Source organism: Aplysia californica, unplaced genomic scaffold, assembly GCF_000002075.1.
Source record: "Aplysia californica isolate F4 #8 unplaced genomic scaffold, AplCal3.0 scaffold00264, whole genome shotgun sequence".
Lineage (NCBI taxonomy): Eukaryota > Metazoa > Mollusca > Gastropoda > Aplysiida > Aplysiidae > Aplysia > Aplysia californica.
Genome location: NW_004797534.1, coordinates 271,607 through 294,892, shown reverse-complemented (window position 1 = coordinate 294,892; position 23,286 = coordinate 271,607). Strand labels below are relative to the sequence as shown.

The window sequence follows — 23,286 nt, the reverse complement described above, 5'->3', positions numbered from 1 at the left end:
GGGGTACGTGTGTGCGCGAGCATACGTGCGTGCGTGCGCATATACAGTATATGTGCGTCTGCCTGTCTGGGCGCACACGCGTGAAGATCGAGCAATTTTACATCTGATATACTATTAATATACATAAAACGCAACGAGCAATAGGGCAACTAGAGCACGTCTAGCTCCCGCAATATGTTTTGTCACAATAGGACCTAATTAAATATATGCTTAGGCTACCCTAGGATAGCAGAAAGAACGGATGTACTCAATAAAATAATATGTTAATCTTATGCCTTCTCGATAAAATCTAGACTCCGTCAAGTTAATTTTAATTGCTGTATGATCTTGAATTTGACTCCGTTCGGGAATCAATCTAACATTTTTGCTGATTTTGAATTTGTTGGTTCGTGTCTTACAGGATTTTTTTTTTTTTTGGTCATCAGCAGGTAATCTAGAATCTTGACTAGATCTAATATTATTATGTCAATGAGAATTGACGAAAGTGTAGCATCAGTGAAACCTTTATTGCACTGCTTTACGGACTGTACACATATAAGGCACATCAACGTCCGACCAACAAAGCGTACATAACATGCGGGAATTATGAGATCACAGGTCTTGGGTCCCTGCATTTGTTCATTTGCAAAGATTTTAAATCTTTGACACATTATAGGTCTAAAAAAATGTGATTTCTGAATAGTGGATCCACTATAGAATACCTATCCCCAAGCAATAGCAAATAGCTTTTCTGTTGTTTTTGTGACGACCAAGGGGAACTACTCTAGCAAACTTTCTCTTCACTACAACTGTCCACAGTGGCAATGATCACGGATGACCAACTGAGAAGTTGTATTTCAACTTCCAGTAACTTTAAAGTATTGTAGAAAAGAAAGTGTCAAATATTATCTTTAGTGTTGCGGTGGTGCACCTCTTTATAACTTTATGAATCTGAGACGTCCTTTCCATTCCGTTTATGAATTATATAGAGTCTAGATATAGAGGATCTAAGACATTTTATAGCCTCTAAGCCTAAATTTAGATCTAGAAATCTACAATTTATATAAATATGCAACCATTGGGTCATTGAAGTAATTGGAATCCCAAATAATTAATGATGTTAGAATCTACTTCCTTGGTCAGTCTAGAAAATCTACATTTTACTTCAACATTAATTGATTGACTTGAATAACGCAGTGAAGGAAGAGAAATATGATCAGTTTACAGTGAGTGAGCTGATATAATACTCATCATACTCGCAGTCATAGTATACCATACAGTACAGACAGCTGAATTGATCTGCACGGTATGGCTTCTCCTTCGACATACAACGTCAACAGAATGCCCGATTTGATCAGCAGTAGTGTCAACGTTGAAGGTAATAATGGTGACAAAAACAAATTATTTCAATTTAGAAAGTGGCTATTCTCACCCGCCCGGAAGTTCTCGCAAGATCTACTCCTCCCCTCTTCTTTCTCTCTCTGTCTCTTTCTGAATACTGTCTATCAGTGTGGACGATCAAATTGACCAAAACAAAGTTAAAAAATGATGTTAAAACACAAAAGTAAATTAATTTGGTTGTCTACAAAAAGATGCTACGGCTATTTAACTTTTCGAATCGAGCCGAACTACGCAGGTCGCCATTTTGTTTTGTTCTCTCTCTTTCTCTCTCTCACTCTCTCTCTCTCCACTGCCCACAGACAAAATTGTACGCTTTTAGTAGGCTACAAGTACAGTTGTAATGGAACGTTTGTTCACAGCACAGAATTCTACAATTTTTCTCTTATCACAGTGTAGAATTCTGTGGTTTAGGGTAAACGCAAAATTTGTTGACACGCGCACCGGGTGAGAATAGCCACAAGACCCGCCTGCACTATTCTCACCCCGGGTGAGAATAGAGGTGGCCTTCAATTTAAGTAGATAAACAACAAATTTAGTGTTTGGAAGAGGCTAGCCGTACTTAATGACGGCTAGACTGGCAGTCTAGCCGTACTTAAGTACGGCTAGACTCGCAGTCTAGCCGTACTTATTCTTAATATGATGGCTAGACTCACCATTTACAAAAAAATAGGCCTACTGAATTGTAAATATACATTTTTAGTGTGCAGTACCTAAAGTATTTGTATTTGAGACGAAACCAGGTGCTTTAATGACAGTGCATGTATTTTAAACCTCCTGTCTAATGTTAATAGGGCTAAGATAAGTACGGGTAGACTGGCAGTCTAGCCGTACTTAAGTACGGCTAGACTTCTTGTCTTGCCGTACTTAAGTACGGGTAGACATCCAGGCTAGCCGTACTTAAGGACGGCTAGACTGTCAGTCTAGCCGTACTTAATATTGATGGCTGAATTGTAAATGAAATTTTTAGTTTGCAATGCCTAAAGTATTTGTATTTCAGACAAAACCAAAAGGTGCCTTACTGACTTGCATGTATTTGAACCTGAATAATTACTAGATCTAGATCTGAGACCTGTGTACTTAACAGGCTTGAGTCGATAGGGCCAAACCTAGATTTAAGTACGGCTAGACTGGCAGTCTAGCCGTACTTAAGTACGGCTAGACTCTCAGTCTAGCTGTACTTAAGTACGGCTAGCCACTTCGTTAGTGTTTCAAGATGTTGAAATTTTAATTATAGCCTCCTATAATATAGGAAGCCGAAATTATAACTCTATCTTTCTGTTGATTTTGAACTCTACTAATCTAGAATTTAATTAGAAAGTCTTTCTCTCTACTCTAGTTTTGTTAGTCTGGCTCTGTCATAGTACAGGTAGGCTAGTATGTATAATTGAATCTTTATATATAATATCATTTATAGTGCTCAATATGTTCGAACAGATGTGAATTTATCCAGCGCATTATAATCAGTCACATGAGAAGTTAGATGACAAAATAGGGAATACAGTAATGTCGTCACATGATCATTTTGTCACACCAGTGCAGTCAAGACGTCACAGTCATCTCGTCACAGGGTCATTTCGTCACACCCCAAATCCACAAGGATTTCGTCACACACTTGCACACATCAATGGGCCTCTATAGAGAGGCCCTGGCCCTTTTCAATTGAAAATTTCAGCATTCGTAATGGAAAAATGCATTGGGGCGGGTTACTTCTAGGGAAACGCTGCCCTTCTTAGGCTATATCAATTTTCGAGAGACTAGGGAAGTCTTTTCGTCACACATTATAATTGGAGTGTGACATTTGCATGTCAGCAGAAGACTTTTTTTCGAGGGACGCAGGTTTATTTTCTCACACTGATGAAGTTGTATTGAATTTAGGGAGCAAGTCAAACTTTGAGGGTTTCAAGATTTGTTATTCTGGTTCTGGAAATGGTTACTTATGTTATTAGGTTTATTTGTCTTGTCAAGGCTTGAGATTTCAATGTCATTTTTTTCTTTCAGTTGGCGAAGAAAGGAAGCCTTCACAGACAGTGTACAATACATCAGTAAGGGATAGTTAGATAGTTTTGTTTCCTCATGGTCGTCAGATTATATTCGACTAATTAACTATGAATGTAATCCTTGTTATTCAAGTTTATGGTAATGCACTTTTCTCCCGTATGACTCCAAATATCTTTTTTCAGTGCTGGTCGGATTCTATATTGTTTATTAAAAAAGGATTTTGACTATTATCTTGTTGCTGAATTTGAAAACTTAGCTTTAACTGTTTATCTCCAGCAAGTCGCTCCCAACGGCTCACGGTCGGAACCATTGCGCCGGTGAGCTGCTGGCAGCAGCCAGGCACATTCCTTTACGACGACTTCGACACCAAATTACTTTTCACCAATTGCCGAAAACAGCTCTCTTTTATTGGGATTTCATGTATTAGATGAAGAACTTTCAAAACAGGATCACTTGTTTTGATTTAATGACCAATTTAGTGACGTTTTCGTCATTTTTAGATTTAGTATAAAAAAAGGGCCCTGGCATGGTGGGTTTGCCCCTCTCAGAGATAAAGAGTTAATTATTATATTACTTTATGTTGTTACAGTGTCAGTAAGTTTCAAGTATTAATGAGATAAGTTGTAAAATTACGATCATGTTTGTATTTATCCTTAAATGTGTCGAACCTCTCCTCCTTCAGGGCACAATCTACCCATTTTTGTCAGGACATGGGCGAACTGGTTTGAGCTGGCTCATAGGGGAGGTGATGAAGCTTCTCCAATTGTCTGAGGTACATTTAGAACTTGTTCACATTGATTCAATGATCACTCCACCAGATTTTTCTCTGAGTCTCAAGTTTTGTTAACTTTACTGGATGTACGAGATACTATTATAATATTCTTTCCAGATTTTCTCATGGCTGACCACTATGTTTCAAGAGGTTCGTTGTTTTAGTAGAGGTTTTATGGCGCTCGCAACTGCATAAGGTCATATGAGCGCCAGAGATTAGAGGTGTTACAAGAGAATAACAAACATAAAAAAGAGGAGGGGAGATAAAGAAGATAGATGTTTGATAGGAAAGAAGAAGCAGACCACACCAGAGCACCCGCCAAGCACCCACTTTTGAGAGCCTCTTGATGTTATTCCATGTCTTCCCACTATACTGTACATCGATTTCTGTGATTCTTCTCCAGGTTCCACGAGGTCTTCCCCTTGATCTCTTGCTTTGTGGGTTCCAATCCAAAACTTTCTTTGTTATGCAGCTGGCTGACTTCCTGAGAGTATGTCCAATCCATCGCCACCGCCTTCTTCCTATCTCATCTCTGACTGGGATCTGTCTTGTTTTCATTAACACTTCCACATTGGTGACCCTGTCTGTCCATCTGATCCTCAGTAGCTTTCTTAGACACCTGTTCAAGAAAACCTGGATCCTCTTTATGCAAGTCTATGATGCGTTCCATGTCTCACATCCATACAACAGGACCGACTTCATGTTTGAATTGAAAATCCTCAGCTTTGTTCGAAGTGAGATATCTCTGGTCTTCCAAATCCTATCCATAGATATGAAAGCAGCCTGTGCTTTTCCAATGCGGGACTTTATTTCAGCACCTGTTCCTCCCTCTCTGTCAATTATACTCCCAAGATAGCAGAAGGATTCAACGTTTTCTAGTGCCTTTCCTTCTATTGTGACCTGCTCCTTTCGTTGTGCATCTGTCCTTCGGACATTTGACTTTCCAGGGTGGATCCTCAATCCAACAGACTCTGATAGGCTGTTTAATACTGAAGTCTTTACTTGCATCTGTTCCTGGGTGTCCAACTGTGTCCATGGTGTCCACTGTATACCATTTCTGTGTCCTCTGGTGGTATCCTTCATGCCAATATGAAGAGGAACGGTGATAGTAAGCATCCCTGTCTCACCCCAGTCTTGATGTCAAAGCTGTCAGTGAAAAAAAAATGGTGAAATCGTATAGGTTTAACGCCCCTATCAACACTACTAGGCTATTTAAGGGGCGGGTTGTCAGTGAGCTGGCCATCATGTACAACCCTACAACTTGTCCCTTCGTACATGCTCTTGATGAGGTTCACCAACTTCTGTGGGATTCCGTGGTGTCTCATTATCTTCCATAGTGTCGCTCGGTCTATACTGTCAAAGGCCTTCTCACAGTCAAGGAAGTTGACGATCAGCTGGGAGTTCCACTCCAGGGACTGTTCCACAATAATCCTCAGCGTGGCAATCTGGTCGGTGGTTGAGCGATTTTTCTGGAAACCAGCCTGTTCATCCCGTAGTCTTGGATCCGTTCCTGTCTTGATTCTCTCCAGAATGATTCTGTTGAACACCTTACCTGGTATTGAGAGAAGAGTGATCCCTCTGTAGTTGCTGCAGTTGCTGAGATCCCCCTTTTTTGGAAGCTTCATGAGGTGTCCTTCTTTCCAATCCTTTGGGAACTTACTCTCATTCCAGATCCTAGTAAACAGTGGGAGGAGGATGTCTGCCGTCACACTGGCATCTGCTTTTAGGGCTTCAGGTGGAATCTGGTCGGGACCGGCCGCTTTACCTTTGTTCAGCTTCTTAATGGCATCCTGAATCTCTTGTTTTGAAGGAGCATCACAGCAGATAGGTAACTCATTTCTTGCTGGCAGTATGTTTGGTGGGTTACTCGGTGGTTGTCTGTTCAGGAGACTGTTGAAATGCTTTACCCATCGTTTAGACTGAGCTTTCTTTCCAAAAATGCTTTTCCCCTTTTGGTCCTTTACAGGTAATTCAGGTTTCCCATATTTTCCAGTAAGTGTCCTTGTGGTCTGGTAAAGAATTCGCATGTGCCCTCCTACCGCTGCTTCCTCTGCCTTCTCAGCCGGCCTGTTCATGAATTCCTCCTTGTCTTTTCTTATTGATTTCTTGACATCTTTAGCTGTTGTCCTGTACTGCTTCAATGCATCTGCTCTTGATCCTCTTGTTCTACTTGCATTCGCTTCTGCCTTCAGCTGTCTTCTTGTCCTAATTAAATCCAATGAATGTTGGCTAATCCATTCCTTTTGCTCCCATTTCTTCACACCGAGTACTTCTTGACATGTTGATGTAAACACTTCTTTGACCTTGGTCCAGTGTGTATCCACCTCCGTGTCCTCTTTGCCAAGATCAGCCAGAGGTTGAAATCTGTTCCTCAGCTGCAGCTGAAACTCTTCTTTCTTGTATCCGTCCAAGAGACTTACTTGGAACTTTGTTCTTTTGATTCCTGTTCTGGTTCCGTGCTTTTTGAGTCAAAGCTTGAGTTTTGCTGACAGCAGATGATGATCCGATCCAACAGCTGCCCCTCTCTGTACTTTGACATCTTCTAGTGAACACCTGAACTTACGAGAGATACAAAAATGATCTATCTGGTTCTCCGTCACTCCATCTGGTGAAACCCATGTGGCCTTGTGGATCCTCTTGTGGGGAAAAACAGAGCCTTCAATAACAAAACTGTTGAAAGCACATATATTTGCGAATCGCTCACTGTTCTCATTCATTTGTCCCAAGCAATGTTGAACCATAATTCTTTCATACCCCACGTTGTCCTGACCAATCTTGGCATTGGCATTTCCCATTATGATGTTGACATCCTTCCTTGGTAGTTTGTGGATGACCCCCTGGAGCTGGCTGTAAAATGCATCCTTGTCTTCATCCGAAGCATCATTTGTTGGGGCGTAGATTTGGACTATATTCATGTTGATGCTCTTGCTCCTTGTAGTGAATGAAGCCATTATGATCCTTTCCCCATGTGGTTCCCATCCTCTAAGTGACTTCTGTGCATACTTACTCAAAATGATTCCCACTCCTTCCGCATGGTACTTGTCTTCCCTCCCAGAATACAATACTTGTTCCCCCGAGCTGAGCTGCTTCTGTCCAGACTGTATCCAGTGTGTTTCGCTGACTCCTAGTATGTGCAGCCTGTATCTCTTCATCTGTTGTAGCCTACTATTTGAGAACTCTTTCCTGCTTCATACAAGGTGCGAACATTCCACGACACAATCCAAAGAGACTTGTGTGACAGAGAAGGTTTCGGGTCAGGAGAGTCTTTTCGGCTTTGACCGTTGTCCTTCATTGTTCCTGCTGATGCAGAAGCTCCTCCGTCTCCCAAGATCGAAAAATAAAAAGCTGTGTTTGTCCGTGTTTCTGTAACTTACTGTTTTTTACTGGGTTGGGTAGTTGGTTCTCCGCAAACTGGCACTTTTCAGGCGACCAGACCTATGCACTTTTAGTCGCCTCTTACGACACGCAGTATCACGGCAGGTGTATTCTTTGTCTTTATAACAGACTTCTCGTTATTTCAGGACTCGTTATTAGTGGACTCCACTGTATTCACAATGAGGCCAAAAGATTTTGTCTATGCTGCTGCCTCAAAGAAACCCATCATTGAAAGAGGAGTTTCAGAAAAGATTTGAAATTTTCTTCATTTTTTTCCCATGGGATGATATAATATATATATGTATATCTGGTACTGGGTTGAACAGGGGGCATTCTCTGCTATGTTAGCAGACAGAGGCTTATTAACAGTAACAACAATGTTGGCAATTAGGCCTACTTCAGTTATACTGAAAGAGGATAACATTCTTTAAAAAAAATTCAAAATGAAAATCATTACAATTCTGCACTAAGTGAATGAACATTATAATTTAATTAATGTGAAGATGCAAAGAATCATGCTATCCTATTATAGGCACCTCAGTAGTGTTAGTGCTGATCTGCTGCATATTTCATTTCTGTAAATGATTGCTAGAATGATAAGATGACCTTTTTTCTTCTTTTCCCACTGTAATTTTTGTCTATTGTAGTTTTCTCTTAATACTCCTATCAGTATTTTGATGTGCTTCTCTGCAGTCAGACAAAACCACAAATCCATAGTATTATTCAGAACTATGTTTTTCACTTTATTTCCTAGGCGGATTCTAACATTGTTTCAGTTGTATCATGCATCACTTAAGGTTTGTTGCATTGCTTTTTTCAGGCAAAGAAAATAATGTCCTTTCTGGTGTTTTGTAGCCTGTCTACTGTGACTCTGCTATATTGGTGTCATAGCACTAACAGTATGGGTGAGTTGATTGTTTTTGGTCACATCCAAAAGATTAAGGTATTGAGTTATTACCTCTTGAAAGTGATTGAACAGAAGTCCTGAAAAGCTTGCTCACTTTTTTTGTTGGAATAACTAGAATTAAGAAAATGTTTTTAAAAGGAAAAAGGGGCATGAGGGTAAGTTGTGAGGGTGACAAAAAGGAAGGTTTTTGGGTGTTAGGTAAAGAGAGAGAAAACAGAAAACTTTCCTGACAAATTGTGATTTCTATTTTTAAAATGAGATTGAGGGCATCAGAAATAGTGCAGTTGTTAGTAATCAATTGAGTGACTACCTTTTATAGCTAAAACTTAAGTATCTAAGTATGTGCAATACACTGTCAGTATGATTTGAGAATTTTGAGATGACTAAATTTTTCTTTTCTTATTTTAATCATCCTCAGCTTTGACGGCTTTTTCCTTCGTCATGATATTTGACATTCTCAGGTAATATTCTTTTCATTAGGGTCGGTGTATTACATCTTGACTTAACAAAATGACTCCACCTTAAGTGTTTGATAATAATGTTTTTTTTTTTAAACTTGAAATTTTTTAGCTTATCAGTTTTCTTAGACATTACGAATTCTGCATAGAAGGGACATCCGGGTCAGCTGTAAGGTGTTGGACTTTCAATTTTGAAAAGTTAGGAGTTCAATTCTTAGCTCTTTTTTGGGGAAAAAATATGCTCTTCGGACAGGTATTCTACGCTTTTTACCTGAGTTCCCCCATCTACAAATGATTCCTTAGCATTAGGCAAATGTGAATAAAAAATGTGTGTGCCTAGAGACTGCAACACTGTACGTCCTCTTGGGGAATGAAATGGTAATTTGGAATGGAAAGGCTGGTTTAGGGTAGTATTGTAAAATAGCTTGAGCCTCTCGGAGGATGCACTTTATTCTTCTTTTTTATTTAAACTTTAGTTTCATTGTTAAATTGATCAAGATTTCCATATTTATTGTAAAAGTTCTTTAACTTTTGCATTACGTTTATTATTATTTTGAGTATTTATTTTTAGTACATCTGAATCATGAGTGCCCTTTGAAAGTCTGAGAGCCAACTGAAATTTAGCTTCCTTGAACACTGCATTCCCAAGGCCTCTCTGTTTCTAACAGATTTCATGTATGTGATTGTTTAGTTGTGGGAAGTTTTGACTCGTGTCTATACAAACAGGGGGACATAAAATATAATTACCACATGGTGGACTTGTTCATTCAAAGATGCTGATGCAGTGTATAAAACTAGCTGGATGTGCAGTATCACAAAGGCTGGAGAGGCTCACAATATTGCTGGGAAGTTTATTGGCCACAGTGTTGTCTTCTGCCAACTTTGTAGGTTTTCTATAGCACTGCAGAAGCAATTGTTTACCTGATAAGATGGTATGAGAAAACGTTTTCTAGTTTTACTCGCTGAATTTGTGCCTATAACATTTTTTTCTTGACAGTTTGTTGACATGTTTGCTGACTGTGTGGGTGCAAGCACAACAGCCCACAAGTGCTTTTTCTTTTGGGTAAGTTCATTCTGAGTCACTGAGCTCCTCACTGTCTATGTTGCTCCAGTCATGATCCCCACCACGAATCAGGTGAATAAAAAGTGTTGTGTATAAATGTTGAAATTAGCTCCTTGTAGAGAGTGAGTCTGAGAAATTTAACGAGTTTTAAAAGTCTGATGAAAACAGTTTTTATGTGAATATTCTGTAGTTTCTAGAAGGTAGCTAAAACATGGCCTCGAAGGCATTCACGGCCTTCTGAGCACGGGGTATCGGTGAAATCGGGGTAATTCAGATCGCTGTTTCTTTGTGCTGTACACCTTGTAAAGTTCAGCTTTTCCTCGTTACAATTGTGTAAGCTGTGTATATGTCCGATTATTAGGAGCTGGAGAATCGGCGTGGAAAGCGAAGCCCCTCACGGTCGGAAGCGTTGTTTGCCAGTTAAAAAATTGACACGTGTGCATTCAAATGCTTCGCGGAAAGATTGATGATTAAATTCCGTCTGTGGAGAACTGTAGAGCTCTGGACGCGCTTTTCCGTGGTATATTTTTGGCCTTTGGCTTTTTAATAGAAAGCCTTTAAGATACCGTCAAGGTTTTCAAAGATCATTTTACACGAAATATGTAAAATACCGGCTTAAAAAAGGTACCAATAGAAATATCAGTTCATTATCTATTAGAATAAAGTAATCGGCTTGGAATTATTTTTCATCCATCCTTCTGCGAAACTCTGAAAGCATGTGACCCTCCCACACGGGGAGCACTCGGTACGCTGCAGAATAGAGCCACATCACTCGCCGCGGGGGGTCGGTGCGGTGCCGGCCGGGTCAGCGCTCAGCGTTTTTGTAGAAATAACGACAGATCATCGTGTTTGAGGCGATAAAACACTGATTTGTAATGATCTTACTGTCTTGAAAAAAATTAGGCTCCATACCTATGTTATAGTGATTGTACTCTGTTAATGTGGAGATGTTTGGTGTACTTGGTACTCTTTTATAATCTGTCAAACATGGGGTTGCAGCCAGTGAGCAACTTTAACAAATTTGATCCAATTCGTCGTCTATCACACCAAAGGGCGTATCCCTGTTTTTTTACTTTTTCAGGAGAACGATTTAAAGATTTTCAGACTTAGGTTGCTTTATCCTTTTCCCTTGTCATTATAGGAATTTGCATCCTACCATCGCAATATTTGGATATTGTGTGCATGATAAGATATCAAACAATCAGCAAGATTAGTTTTGCACTTTTTTTTTATATTTCACTGCGAAAATGTGCCATCTGTGAGCATACGCCCTTTCGTGTGATTGTTCGACGTTTCGTCCTGTCCTAAATCAGTGTATACGCCCATGTATACGCCCTGTGTTTGAGAGTTCACACAAGTAATTTCAGTCTTCAGACTGACCAGTAGATGATAAAATTCCTCCTCACTCCCCCATCCACCCGCCAAATCTTCCCCTTTCTCTTTTCCTTCCCATACCTCTCTGTTCGTCCGTCTGTCTGTCTGTCTGTCTGTCAGTCCGTCTGTCAGTCCGTCTGTATCTTTCTCTCTCTCTCACACACACACACACACACACATATACACACGCACGCACGCACGCACACACACACACACACACACACATACTCTCAGGTACAGGCATCACGTTTTAGAAAGACAAGCAGTTTCCTTTCGTTCCAATTCCAAATCTATTATTTAAAAAACAAAAACAAATTAGTGATGGATGCCACCATGCTTTGGTAGGCTCTCCTTGATCAAACATGTTTGTATTTCTCAGCTTGAATTTTGTGAGACATCTCATTCGCTGTGTGGTAGTTGACAGAAGAAAGCTTTGTGCTTGGCATTCCGGATGACGGGTGTGTTCCCAGAGCACAGAGACATCAAATCGCCGTATTTCTCCTTGCTAATTTGGTTTGGTTCTTCATTTAGTTGTTTAACTTCACAATGAATTAGGTGTGAAAGTTGGCGCTTCAGCGAAATGGACCTGTACTGCTCTTCCAGGTGACTGTTTTTTTAAAAATATTGTTGTTGGGTGGGCTTTGTTCACCCTCACTTCCATGACCTTGTTCCAGTTCACGGTGAACACCTGAATCCTCATTGTCCTTGCGGACGTTGAGAACTTTCAGATCTTCTGACAGTTTTTTGTAGTTTAGAAAGTCACCGTGCTCAAGCGGGTGTACCTTGTATGGCTGTTTGCGTCGGGCCAATGCAATGATGGGAAACAGCTGTGATGGGAGAAACACATCCCCAGCATTTCCCAAGGCCGTGCTTATAGCACTGTGTGCTGAGTCACCTTCGCACTGCCCATGGAACGATTCAAAGTACCTGAGTGACAGTTCCTCCATGTGTGCTGACGTGTTGATCATGTGGAGCATCATGGTGGGCATGATTGTGTTTTTATTTTGTCCCGGGCAGCCATCGGCGAACAAGTAGGCAGTCTTGATGCCTCTTTGGTCATATTCCCTCAGTGCCCTGCACACCACAGTTGATATCTCTGAGCTGCCCCTTCTGCTTTGGCCTTCGTGCCAAATGAAGCAATCACATGTGTGGTCACCCAAATTATAAAACGTCAAATTGAAATTGGAAAGTCTCCTCTTGTAGAACAAAGCATCTTCATGTGAAATTGGCAAGTATATGACCTGTTGGAGATCAAAGTTCCCTGCCAGAATGCTGTGGTCAGCTTGAGCCATCTTCTTGCAATCCTCCTTAAGTTGTCGCACCTTTTGTTTTTCTGCTTCGTGCCTGTTGTAAATTTCCCTGAGTTCATTTTTCTGAGCTTCGTCCTTTTTCGGAAAGAGTTGCAGAGTGAGCATTGGTCCTTTTTAGGACTATGAAAGGCCAGGCTTTTCGTCTTGAACACTCGTCTGTATGTATGAAAACTTGGGATGTCATTGCATGAGTTTTCTTTCACGTACATGTCGTACATTTTGGACAATGTGAGGTCTGGGCTGAGATACTCTTTGCTGGAAGAGGCCCTACAGTAGTGTGATTCCACGCGTGAAAATCTGTCAATGTGTCGACTGATTTTATCCCTGTTTTGTTCTTCTCTTGTCTTCATCTGCTCCGATTGTCTGCCCCCTCGCTTGTCTTCGTCCACAACGCCAGTCTCCGTAATCTTTGATAAAACAACTCGAACAAATTTCTCTGAAATACTCAAGGTTGCAAGGAATGTGTTTCTACACACTTTCAAGCACTTTCCATTGACTGTGAGGTAATAAGCATGCGTTTTGCTGCGTCGAGAGTTTGGTTTCCCGACCTTGGGCTCAGTCGTCTCAATATGCCTCGCAACGAACTCTCTCTCCTTCTGCAGGTCAGCCAGTTTATAAAAGTCCTGAAATATCTCCCTCCTATCCGTTTCTGTGATTCCAGAACACTGACGGCCAGCTCTCGTACATTCCATTCCAACGCAGCCCTTTCTCATCATTCGTGCTTGAACAACCTTTTTCGTGCCGGCGCTCACGTACTCTTCGCCAGACTGTCGCTTTCTTTTTGCATCGTTCTTCTTGTTGATTCTCTTCCGTGTCTTTGGTGACACTTGGCGGGCTGATCCTTCAACTTCAAATAATTCTGGTAGCCGTTAGTTGCTACTCTGGGTCTCATCGGTCTCAAAATCATTGTGCGTTATGGATTCAGTGTTTGTTGATTCTGGCGCTACTGACAAGGCTCACTTTGTAGACATGTCTTCAGATCAATATAACAAAGGCAAAGTCCTGATGCTTTTATCACTTCAGTCAGTAGCGCTGCCGGGGGTGGGGGAGGGGGGTGTCTAGATAGCGTAGCCTTCTAGTTAATGAGTGTAGCATAATACGCTAAAGGAAGAACATATAGCTTAGCAATATTCATGTGAATCGTCGGACAAAAAGTAGATCTTATTTAAATTTGATCAAACCCAAATTTGCTTTTTCGAATGGTTTCCAAGTTTGAAAGACAGGTTGTATGTGACAACAAGCCGCAAGCACCAGTAAGCAACTGGAACAACACAATAAGGCGGGTCTTGTTTTCACTCTTGCACAAGCAGGATTCGCTGCAACACAGTGCATGCGCTGTGTACAGGCCTATTGTATCATTAGAGGAGGGCCAGTATTACTATATTACGTCATACGGACTTGGCCTATGCCAGAAAAAAAAGACAAAAGTGTAACGGTCGTTCACACGAAGGGGCGTAACCAAGGTATACGTCCTTTCGTGCGAATAGATTTGATACAATTTTGTATCAATTTTTTGCACACGAAAGGGCGCAAGCCTGCGTACGCCATTTCGTCTGATTCGGTCGCGTTGAGTGTTAGTGTACGGCCTTTTCGTTTTTTTTACTGCTAGTACTGTTATTTTAAAGCTAGGTATACGCCGTTTCGTGTGAACATAGATCTGAGGCAGCGCTATCTACTAGTAGTAACAACTCAAAACTGCCAAAATCTGGAATACGCCCTTTCGTGTGACAGGCGACGAATTTTAGACAGCTACCATGTTCTAAAAAATTGTCTGAGAGGTTAAAGAATGATTCCGAAATTCCCAGGAGATATATAGGCCTTTCATATGGAACAGATAAATTTGGTAAACGGCTACTTTGAAAATTCAGTTTCTGGTAGGCCTACCTATTTCTAGAGTCTGCCTATGTTCTCTTCTCTTTAAATTTTAATGATAATTTATCACCTTATTTTGATATTCATTACTTTAAATGTAAATTTATGGCTTTCATTTCCAAGATACTTGTGTGTCCACAGATATGAACGATTTGAAGTCCTCGCTGTATTTGCATGCACAATGCTGGCCCTGTTAGGAGCATTTTTCATCATGAAGGAAAGGTAATTAAATTTTTTAAAGTATCATTTTTTAAATTGTATGTTGACTATTTTATGGAGTTTATTGAGTAGCATAGGCTGACAAAAGGCTCACAGCCTCATAGTGGCTTTAGTGTCATATCTCTCACTACTGAGTGTGTAAAAATTACCTTGAATTTACAGCACATCTGGTACTGCTGTCTCCTTGATTTAATCACATTTTGTCACTACAGGAGCCTTTTATGGATGTTGAAGCTTTTGCACCAGAGACATGATAAAAAATGCACAAAATACAGATGGAGATTTGAGTGATGTGAACATATGAGTACATACAAAAATTGATTTTTTGATGTAGGAATTATTGATTTTTAGAATATCAATTGTACGCTTACATGGAAAATTAGGAGATTGACCGAGGACCTCGAAGTTTTTTTTATGGAATAGCTAAGATGTTTTATCTTTTTCATTGCACAATCTGTTGTTTATCCTTCTTGCACAATATCCAATGTCTTTATGAAAGGAGCAATGATAGGGCAAAAAGGAACAAACTAGAAAAGATGTCTTTTGTATTGATGTTATGTTGTTGTTTGTGCAACATTACCAGGAAGATTGTATTGTTTTTTTCCTTTCAGTGTTGAATCGTTGCTTTTCCCGCCTGAAGTTCATACGTAAGTATTTGTTATCTGGAACGTTGGAGAAAGTGAGAGAATGTATATACCAGCGTTTTTACATGAATACTTTGTTGTAGGATGCAAAATGTCTGTATTTGTTTAAAACTTCTGTTGTCAGAGTGGGTCGTTGGCGGGTACTCTGGAGTGGTTTGCTTCTTCTTTCCTATCAAACATCTATCGTCCTTATCTCCCGTCCTTCTTTTTTATGTTTTGTTACTCTCTTGTAACACTTCTAATCTTCTGGCGCTCATATGACCTTTTGCTGTTGCGAGCGCAGTAAAACCTCTACAAACTACCAAAACCCCCCCCCAAAAAACAAGACAATATTGTGTTTGTAAAAGTCTACTTTTGAATACCTTTGACTGATGCAATCTGGGAATGAACAGTGGAAAGGTGGGAAGGGGTGGGTTTAAAAAAAAAATTACAGTCAAACTTGCCCTGATGGCCACCTGTCCAAGACAACTACCTGTACAAATGCTCACTTCCTACTTGCTCCGTTGCATTTTTCTCCTATATAATGACACTGCCTTAGATGGCAACCTGTCCAATGTGGTTGCAACCACTATGTTTTATCTACCAACAGCTCCAAAATCCTGTCCAAAATGACCATGCAGATCTCTCTTGGCCTGACATGAGACACGCACTGATATAGATACACACTGACACGTGTGGGGGTGTTAGATTTTAGTATAGGGAACATTTTTGTTGAGTACTGGGTAACTTTGTCTTTCTGCTGGAACGATGTATCCCTCTCAGCATGAGTTGGCCTTGACAGGCAATGTTGAAGCAGCCCGCCTCTTAAATGATCTAAATAAGGTCAATGGGGATGTAAAGCTTCTACAGTTACAACTATGTAATTTTAGCAACATCGTGCTCATTGTGTCATTGAGGATGGCGATGCATAACATGTTATGAACTTTTAGTCGCTTTACCATTGAACTTCATTTAACCCTTGAAACCCTATAGCGCTGGTACCCGCCGACGCTATATTTTCCTACACCGCTGGTAACCGTTCTTCAACTTTATTGTTTAATTCCCAGCGCTAGAAACAGGGGATGTAACTCCAGATCACTCTGTTACTAGCAAAGAGTACCGATAATGTCATGAAAGCAGTTCTACACTGAAAGTTTGGAAATTTAGCAAGTTAAAAAAAAAAATAGTGACTTTTCGCTGCCAGGTCCTTCAGGCCGCAAAATTTTTGACATTTTTGATCCTGAACCAGACCCCAATGATGATCTCCCAGTCGGATATATAGATAAATATGACCGTTGAAGACGATTGCATTGTTTTGCATAACATAGATGATGATTTTGACAATAGTGGAAGTGGCAGGGAATCACCACTAGATCTACAGCTGGGTCTAATGACGCTTTGACTGAAGTAAAGTCAGGGATCACACACAAGACTTTACTCATATAGTTGGTCCTAAAAACCAGTGTTTTAATCTTTTCCCTTTTTGTCCAGACTGTGCATTCGTATATAAATAACATTACAAACTTCAGTAAAATCTAACAACAATTAAAGACACAGTAGATAAAACAATGAACCAACCTAATTTTTTCTAGTATCTCGATTTTAATTCAGGATTCTAGGGAGGTATGAAAAAAAAAAAGAATTCAGGGTTTTAAGGGTTAAACTTTAAAAAAAACTGATGTTTACTTGTAAGGCAGGCGAGAATTCGCAATGAATGTATAATATATGTGAAGTAAAATTAACATTTTTTATTTGAGAAAAAACAAAGAAAGAATCATTGTGTAAAAACCTTTTGGTAGACTGATTTTCTTGTGTCTCTTTTGAAAAAACCACCCTGTGCACAGAGGACGCTTGTTGGTAGGCACCTGCTTTGGCTTGTTGGTTCACCTGTCTGTCGTGTACACAATGAGGAACAGAGCGTTCAACCATGTGATTGATGCTTCCAGTTCTAGCTGGCTGCAGGAACATGTGTCCGACATGAGTGAAAGGTAAGCAGTTTTAGAAACATGTCTGTGTTTGAGGACTGTCCTCTGCTCTCAGTCGGTAAATATTTATCTACAGTGGGGTGTACTTAACTGAAATCTGAAGGACTGCTGAATTTTCTTTGATTAAGAAAGGTTGCTCAAGAAGGAGGAAAAGAACAGGAAGGAAAAGAAAAGGGATTTTATTTTCTTTTGGTTCACCTCTGTTTTCGGATTAACCTTGTTCAGTTTAAGCAGATGTTACTATATAGCCTACCAGTGTTTATAATGTGCTTTTATCACAACTTGTGCTCAGTGAGTGGTATTAATCTTGTATATGTTTTTCTTTTTCTGCTGTATTTTTATCTTTGATGGCAATTCTGTTGCAATATTTTGTTGTCGATTACATTTAAAATACTCTGTTGCCTTTGTCACCTTGTCGTAGTGTTAATTGTGTTTTGTTAAAATGGGCCGAGTCTGAAATAAAAAGAAATATTTTTCAATGTCTAGCAACACAATATAATACCGTACATTTTGGGTAAATGTGTACTTTCATGTTAAAGCACAAGCAATGTGTGTAAAAAGATTTCTAATTTTTATTGTAAGTAAAGAGACAGAAAAAGATGGGGGCAGGGAGGGTAGGGTGTCTGTCTCGAGCTAAATAAGCAAGTACAGAGTTGAACATTCTGTGACCAACGCCACTGATGTTCAGCTGATGTTGCCAAATTGTGCAAGCACCTTTCCACATGGTTCATGTTAATGTGATACTTATCATAACATTGCAATGGTAGTGATGATGTGGTGCTCAGCAAATATTGCCAAATTTCTAGATGTAAATATTATATCCGTTTCTGTTTTTAAATTAATAAGATGAATATTTGGAGGGATTTTCTTTTAGTCAGAACACAACGTTTTATGTTACTGTTACTGTAAAGCGCTCAGAGCCTGTGTACTTAAATCGGGGTTGAGTGCTATATATGTTATTTATTATTATTATTATTATTATTTTCCCATCTCACTTTTCAGCCTTTGCTCTGTTGTGCCTGGTTTGAGCAAGTTGCTGTTGCCAAGGATTAACCCATTTGCTCTCATTGGGTTTGCCTGCAGCCTGGCTTTGATGATCACTTATTTTCTTATTGATACTCAGTAAGTAGGAAATGCCAGCCTTTTTTTCTTTTCCTCTGTTTTCTGTGATACCTATTCGAATATGAAGAAGTAATATAACATATTAGGATAAATACAAACAATAATACCCTGGCATTGGAATTACAGGAAAAATTATTTTTATTTTGTTGGCTGTAAACATTTTAGCTTAATAAATTTGAATTTAAAAAATTTCTCCAAGTTGAATTTTTTTTTCGGGTCTGAAAGCAATATAATAAATGTGCATAGTGTATAGATCTATTGAAATGTCTTCTTTCATTAAAGCTAAAACCTGCTTCTGGACATATGAAAATAAGTCCACAACACAAGGGGATATTTGACACCTTTGTTTTAGTCTTAGGGCCTATACTATATGAATAAGCAGTTGTTCACATATAATCAGGATTTAAATGATTCAGATTTTGAGATGTTTATAGTATGATTTGTATTGCCATAACTGAGTTGCCTAGTTATATTGAAATCTGGAATTTTTACCTTTTCTTTATTTCATCCAGCCAATACTACGCCGCAGACCCATGGGCCGCCATAGCCATCGCCTTCATGACATTTGGCACAATGTTCCCCATGAGTGCTTACACAGGGAAAATCTTACTGCAGGTAGGAATGAATGAATGCTTGAACTGTCATCTCTTATTTTTTTGTCTAATAGATTTGTCTCCATCTTGCTAGAGATTCTCTGCTATTCTCATTGCATTTGGTGTTTACAATTAATCATTGCATCTCATTCTATAAATCAATCTTTGTCCTAGCATCTGCATTTGTCGCGGCTGCTTTTTGGGTCATTTTTTGGTCCACGAATCGTGGCCGTGATTTTTGCAGTTTTCAAAAACGACAAAAAAAAAGCTACTTCATAATATATTAGAAATGTTTTTTGATAAGTTTTAAGATGTCCCTGTGTATCTATTTTCATGCGGAGAATACAAGTACGTTTACATACTATTTATATTGCTGTTCATCTTTTATTTTCTCTTCTTTGTTGTGTTTTAATTTGTTGGTGTGTTAATTTTTAAAAAAATTGTTCTGATGATTTGTTGTTTTTTTGGTGTTTATACAGCGTAATGTCATTTAATTTAATGCTGTTCCTACCCTTTAAAAATTTTAATGTGTTATGTTAGAGCGTGTCTCCACCAAAGCCGAATACTGACACTGGCACGCCGGAATTTTGTGTGATTCCATAATTTACTTGCAATTTCCTGTAGGCCTACTTTTTCTTGAATTACACATGGTTAGGGTTAAAACAGCCTATCTTCGGATAGGTGGACACATGCCCTTATTTGTTAATTTTTGTGATTATTTATCCATGCTGTTCTAATTTTGGTTTCATTCTATTGTGAAATCTTTATTTTTCACGTTTTTACCGTGAGGGTGACTACAAATGATAGTACAAGAAATTCTGGTGCTTTAGATTGTTACCTCTATCAGCATATTGCTATATATACGTCGTCACAGAGAGTAGAAAGCTTGAAAATTAATGGCAACTTTTTTGGCAACTTTTGCCACTTTTTGTGGCAACTTTTGGACAAAAAAACTGCAACAAACGCAGATGCTAGTTTGTCTCACTTTTTCTGTCTCTACAACTTCCACTGTAACAGTTTGAAAATAGATGGAGTGTGTTCTAAATATGTCATCCTTCTTTTCTTCTTTTGTCTTTACACCTATATTCCTCTTGAAGGTGCATGTGTACTGTTTGTAAAGGGGGAGAGGGGATGTTGGTGTAATTATATGTAACCAAAATGTTTGAGAGCTAGTCTCTGTTTCAAAAAAGAGAACAGTAGTATTAAAATGTAATTCTGGCTTTAACTTGCACCTGATATTAGTTTCCATGTGTTTTCTCGCATTCTTTTAGACAACGCCATCACATATTTTGGGTCAGCTAGATAAAGTGCTCAGAGAAGCATCGACATTGGATGGAGTACTGGAATTTAGGCATGAGCATTTCTGGACCCTTTCATTTGGAAGTCTGGTGAGTAGAAGTTTCTTGCGAAATGTACTTTTTATGAAAAGTTTGTCATTTCATATTCGTTATATTTAAAAAATTCAAGACACGAGGATTTGATCTCTGTGTTCTTTCCCTATCATCATCATCCAGTGCCAGATCTGCGACAGACATCGGCGATCATGATTTTCCATTCATTCCTTTGCTCGGATGCTCTCAGGAAAGCTACGTTTCCCTGATTTTTCCCTGTTACCTATTTGTTTAGGTTCCCTAAGTATGTTGTTCTGGGCCTACCCCTGCCTCGCTTGCCTTCAATTTTGCCAGTGAGAGCTAGATGTTCAAGACCCTTATGTCTATTCAGGTGTCCCAAAAACTGCATTTGTCGTTTCCTGATTGTTTTTAACATTGAGCGTCCCACGTGGGCTTCATCAAGCACTACTTCTTTCCCTATATGCAACTAAAAATACCACTGGGTCCTGGGCAGGGCCTGAGAAGCATCTGCAGAAGTGCAGATGTCCATTCCTTTGTTGTCTAACATTGAATAATGGATTGTTTTCTAAAGTTTCAGCAAAAGAGAGAGTGATTTCACAGATGTGCTTTGTTGGAGTCAATTCACAATTTCATGAGAGAGATCATGAAAATGTTGAGAACATACTTTTTTCTTGATTAAATGATGAGAGTTCTTTCACGGTTAAGCAAGTTTTCTTTTTTTCTTAAGAAAGTTTCAACACTGTGGAGTTTGAGTTGAGAAGTCTCTTGCCCATGCTTTTGTGTTTCAACTCACTGAGATGTCACACTTTTTGTGCCAGTACACTTCTTGACACAAATCTTATCTGCTTTGATGTTAAGAACTTCATGAAAGCTTCTTAAATTTTGGCTCTCAATCTCTTTGACAAGTGCGTTTGAATTTCAGAAGTCAGTTCCTTATATGGCCTTTGGACAACTAGTGTCTTATAAAACCTTATTTCCTCTCCTGTGGTAGACTTTTGTACTGAACAAACTTTTTAAAAATTTGGTCAGCAGCTACCTTCCTTAAATCTCCGATTTGATCCTGGAGGTGAGGTGGGTGGTTATACTGAGATGCTGACTGTTGGGTGTGCATAAAGTTACAAGGTTTCTGCTAAGTAAACGTTCCCACTGCAGCTAAAAAATGTTGCCTCATTCTTCAACAGGCTGGATGTGTACAGGTTCGTGTGCGGCGAGATGCAGATGAACAGCTTGTCCTGGCGCACGTTTACAATCGACTCAACAGTTTGGTCTCACGACTCACCATCCAGATTTTCAAGGACGACTGGTCCAGATCTTCTACTTACACTGCCGGAGCACTGAGTGGACCAACTTTCCCTGGACCCATAGGGTTTCAGGGCCCTCCCAGAGTTGCTTCACCTACTCATTCTCATTCTCATGATGCTCCAACTCCCCCAGTACTGCCTAGTTATAGATTGAATCCTTCGTCTTAGTGTTACTTATTTTCTTCTTGCACTCAGCTGTCCTAAGTTTCTTACTCTTAGAAAAGCATAAATCATATCAGTCAAGCCTTGGGTGAATGATCATATAATTGTTGGTGGTGGAAGTCAGGTAACATACCACTTATTTTGTCTGCATTAAATGAAAGGGAGAGAACAAATGGGATTTAAAATTGAAACTGAAATGGATGAGATTTTATTGGGGTGTGGAAGAGGATAGGTGAAAGAAAAATGGATTCATACAAATTAGTGGAGAGTAAAAAAAAGTATCCTGTTTGTTGAATAAACCCAATGTCAGAGCCTTGTCAGCTTTTACCATCTGTTACAGAAATGTTTGTGTTTTTTTGTGCCATTGGGGAATATGTGTGTCTTAAGTGAAAGAAATTGATTGAAAACATGATATCTAATATTTGAATATCAGTGTTACAAATCTTAAAACACTCTCTTGAAAAATCATCCCTTAAAATTTGTTTGTGTGTACACATTAGTAGTCAAAGTAAACGAGCAGTGCTAGTGATCAGGATTCAATTTCTCTATGTGTCATTCCAGCATGCATGCACAAAAGTGCAGATGCTTCGAGATATCATTTATGGTTTATACCCGTGAAGAGGACCAGGGTCTTAGACACTACCCTTAGTCACAGGTGACAAGGCGCTTTCCTTAGAGTCATTTGTCTGCTCACAGTAAAAAATTACAAAGTCCACATGATTGTTAATTTTACATGTTCATTCACTGTTCGGTTTTGCTGTCACTATGTTTTCCGTTCTTATTAGTGCGTCTCATCCTGTACAGTTCAGAGTATGTTGTAATAAAAATGTATGTGCACAAGCTTAGGGATGATATTGTTCTTTCCATTGTTATGGACATTTTATGACCGTGTCTTTGAATTTCTGGGCTACTATTTTTATTATCAGGATTCACTACATTTTGAGGGGATAGATAGGTCTTATTACTTTTTCCAAAGTATACAAGTTTTATGCCAAGTTGTGAAGCAGAATATTGAAATTTCACAAGCTGTGAGTTGTGTACATGTATTACATATATTATTGCCTGATCTGTGAATTTTGCATGTCAGAGGAACAAGTTTTGACTGAACTATTGTCGTTGATAGAGCACTTCTTTTTCCTCTAGACACGGAAGTTGAGTTGCATTATAAGATGGTCCATTACATTGTCTGCAGTTTTGACTGAAAGAATAGCTTAACAAATGAACTAATGAACACGTTCTTCACCAAATGACCCTGGATTCTTTTGTTTCAGTAAGAGTTTTACTGCACTTGCGACACAATTAAGTCATATTTATATAAGAGGTGTTACAAGAGAGTACCAAACACAAAGAAGAAGCAGAGATTAGGACGACAGATGTTTTATAGGAGACAAGGAGCAAACCACTCAAAAGCACCCACCAT

At 39.3% G+C, this 23,286-nt stretch overlaps 1 protein-coding gene across 1 annotated transcript; it reads left to right on the top strand.

Annotated features, from left to right (window-relative positions):
- Positions 1 to 1,028: 1,028 nt before the first annotated feature.
- LOC101855572 (zinc transporter 6) lies at positions 1,029 to 22,039 on the top strand (the record flags this gene model as incomplete). Its single annotated transcript, XM_005100891.3, is given in 13 exon segments — positions 1,029 to 1,357; positions 3,379 to 3,422; positions 4,061 to 4,150; positions 8,346 to 8,430; positions 8,851 to 8,893; positions 9,888 to 9,953; positions 14,651 to 14,731; positions 15,340 to 15,375; positions 17,196 to 17,339; positions 18,339 to 18,458; positions 18,971 to 19,073; positions 20,323 to 20,439; positions 21,585 to 22,039. Coding segments are annotated over 13 exon segments (1,287 nt in total). The 3' UTR covers positions 21,873 to 22,039.
- Between the last annotated feature and the right edge of the window lie 1,247 nt (positions 22,040 to 23,286).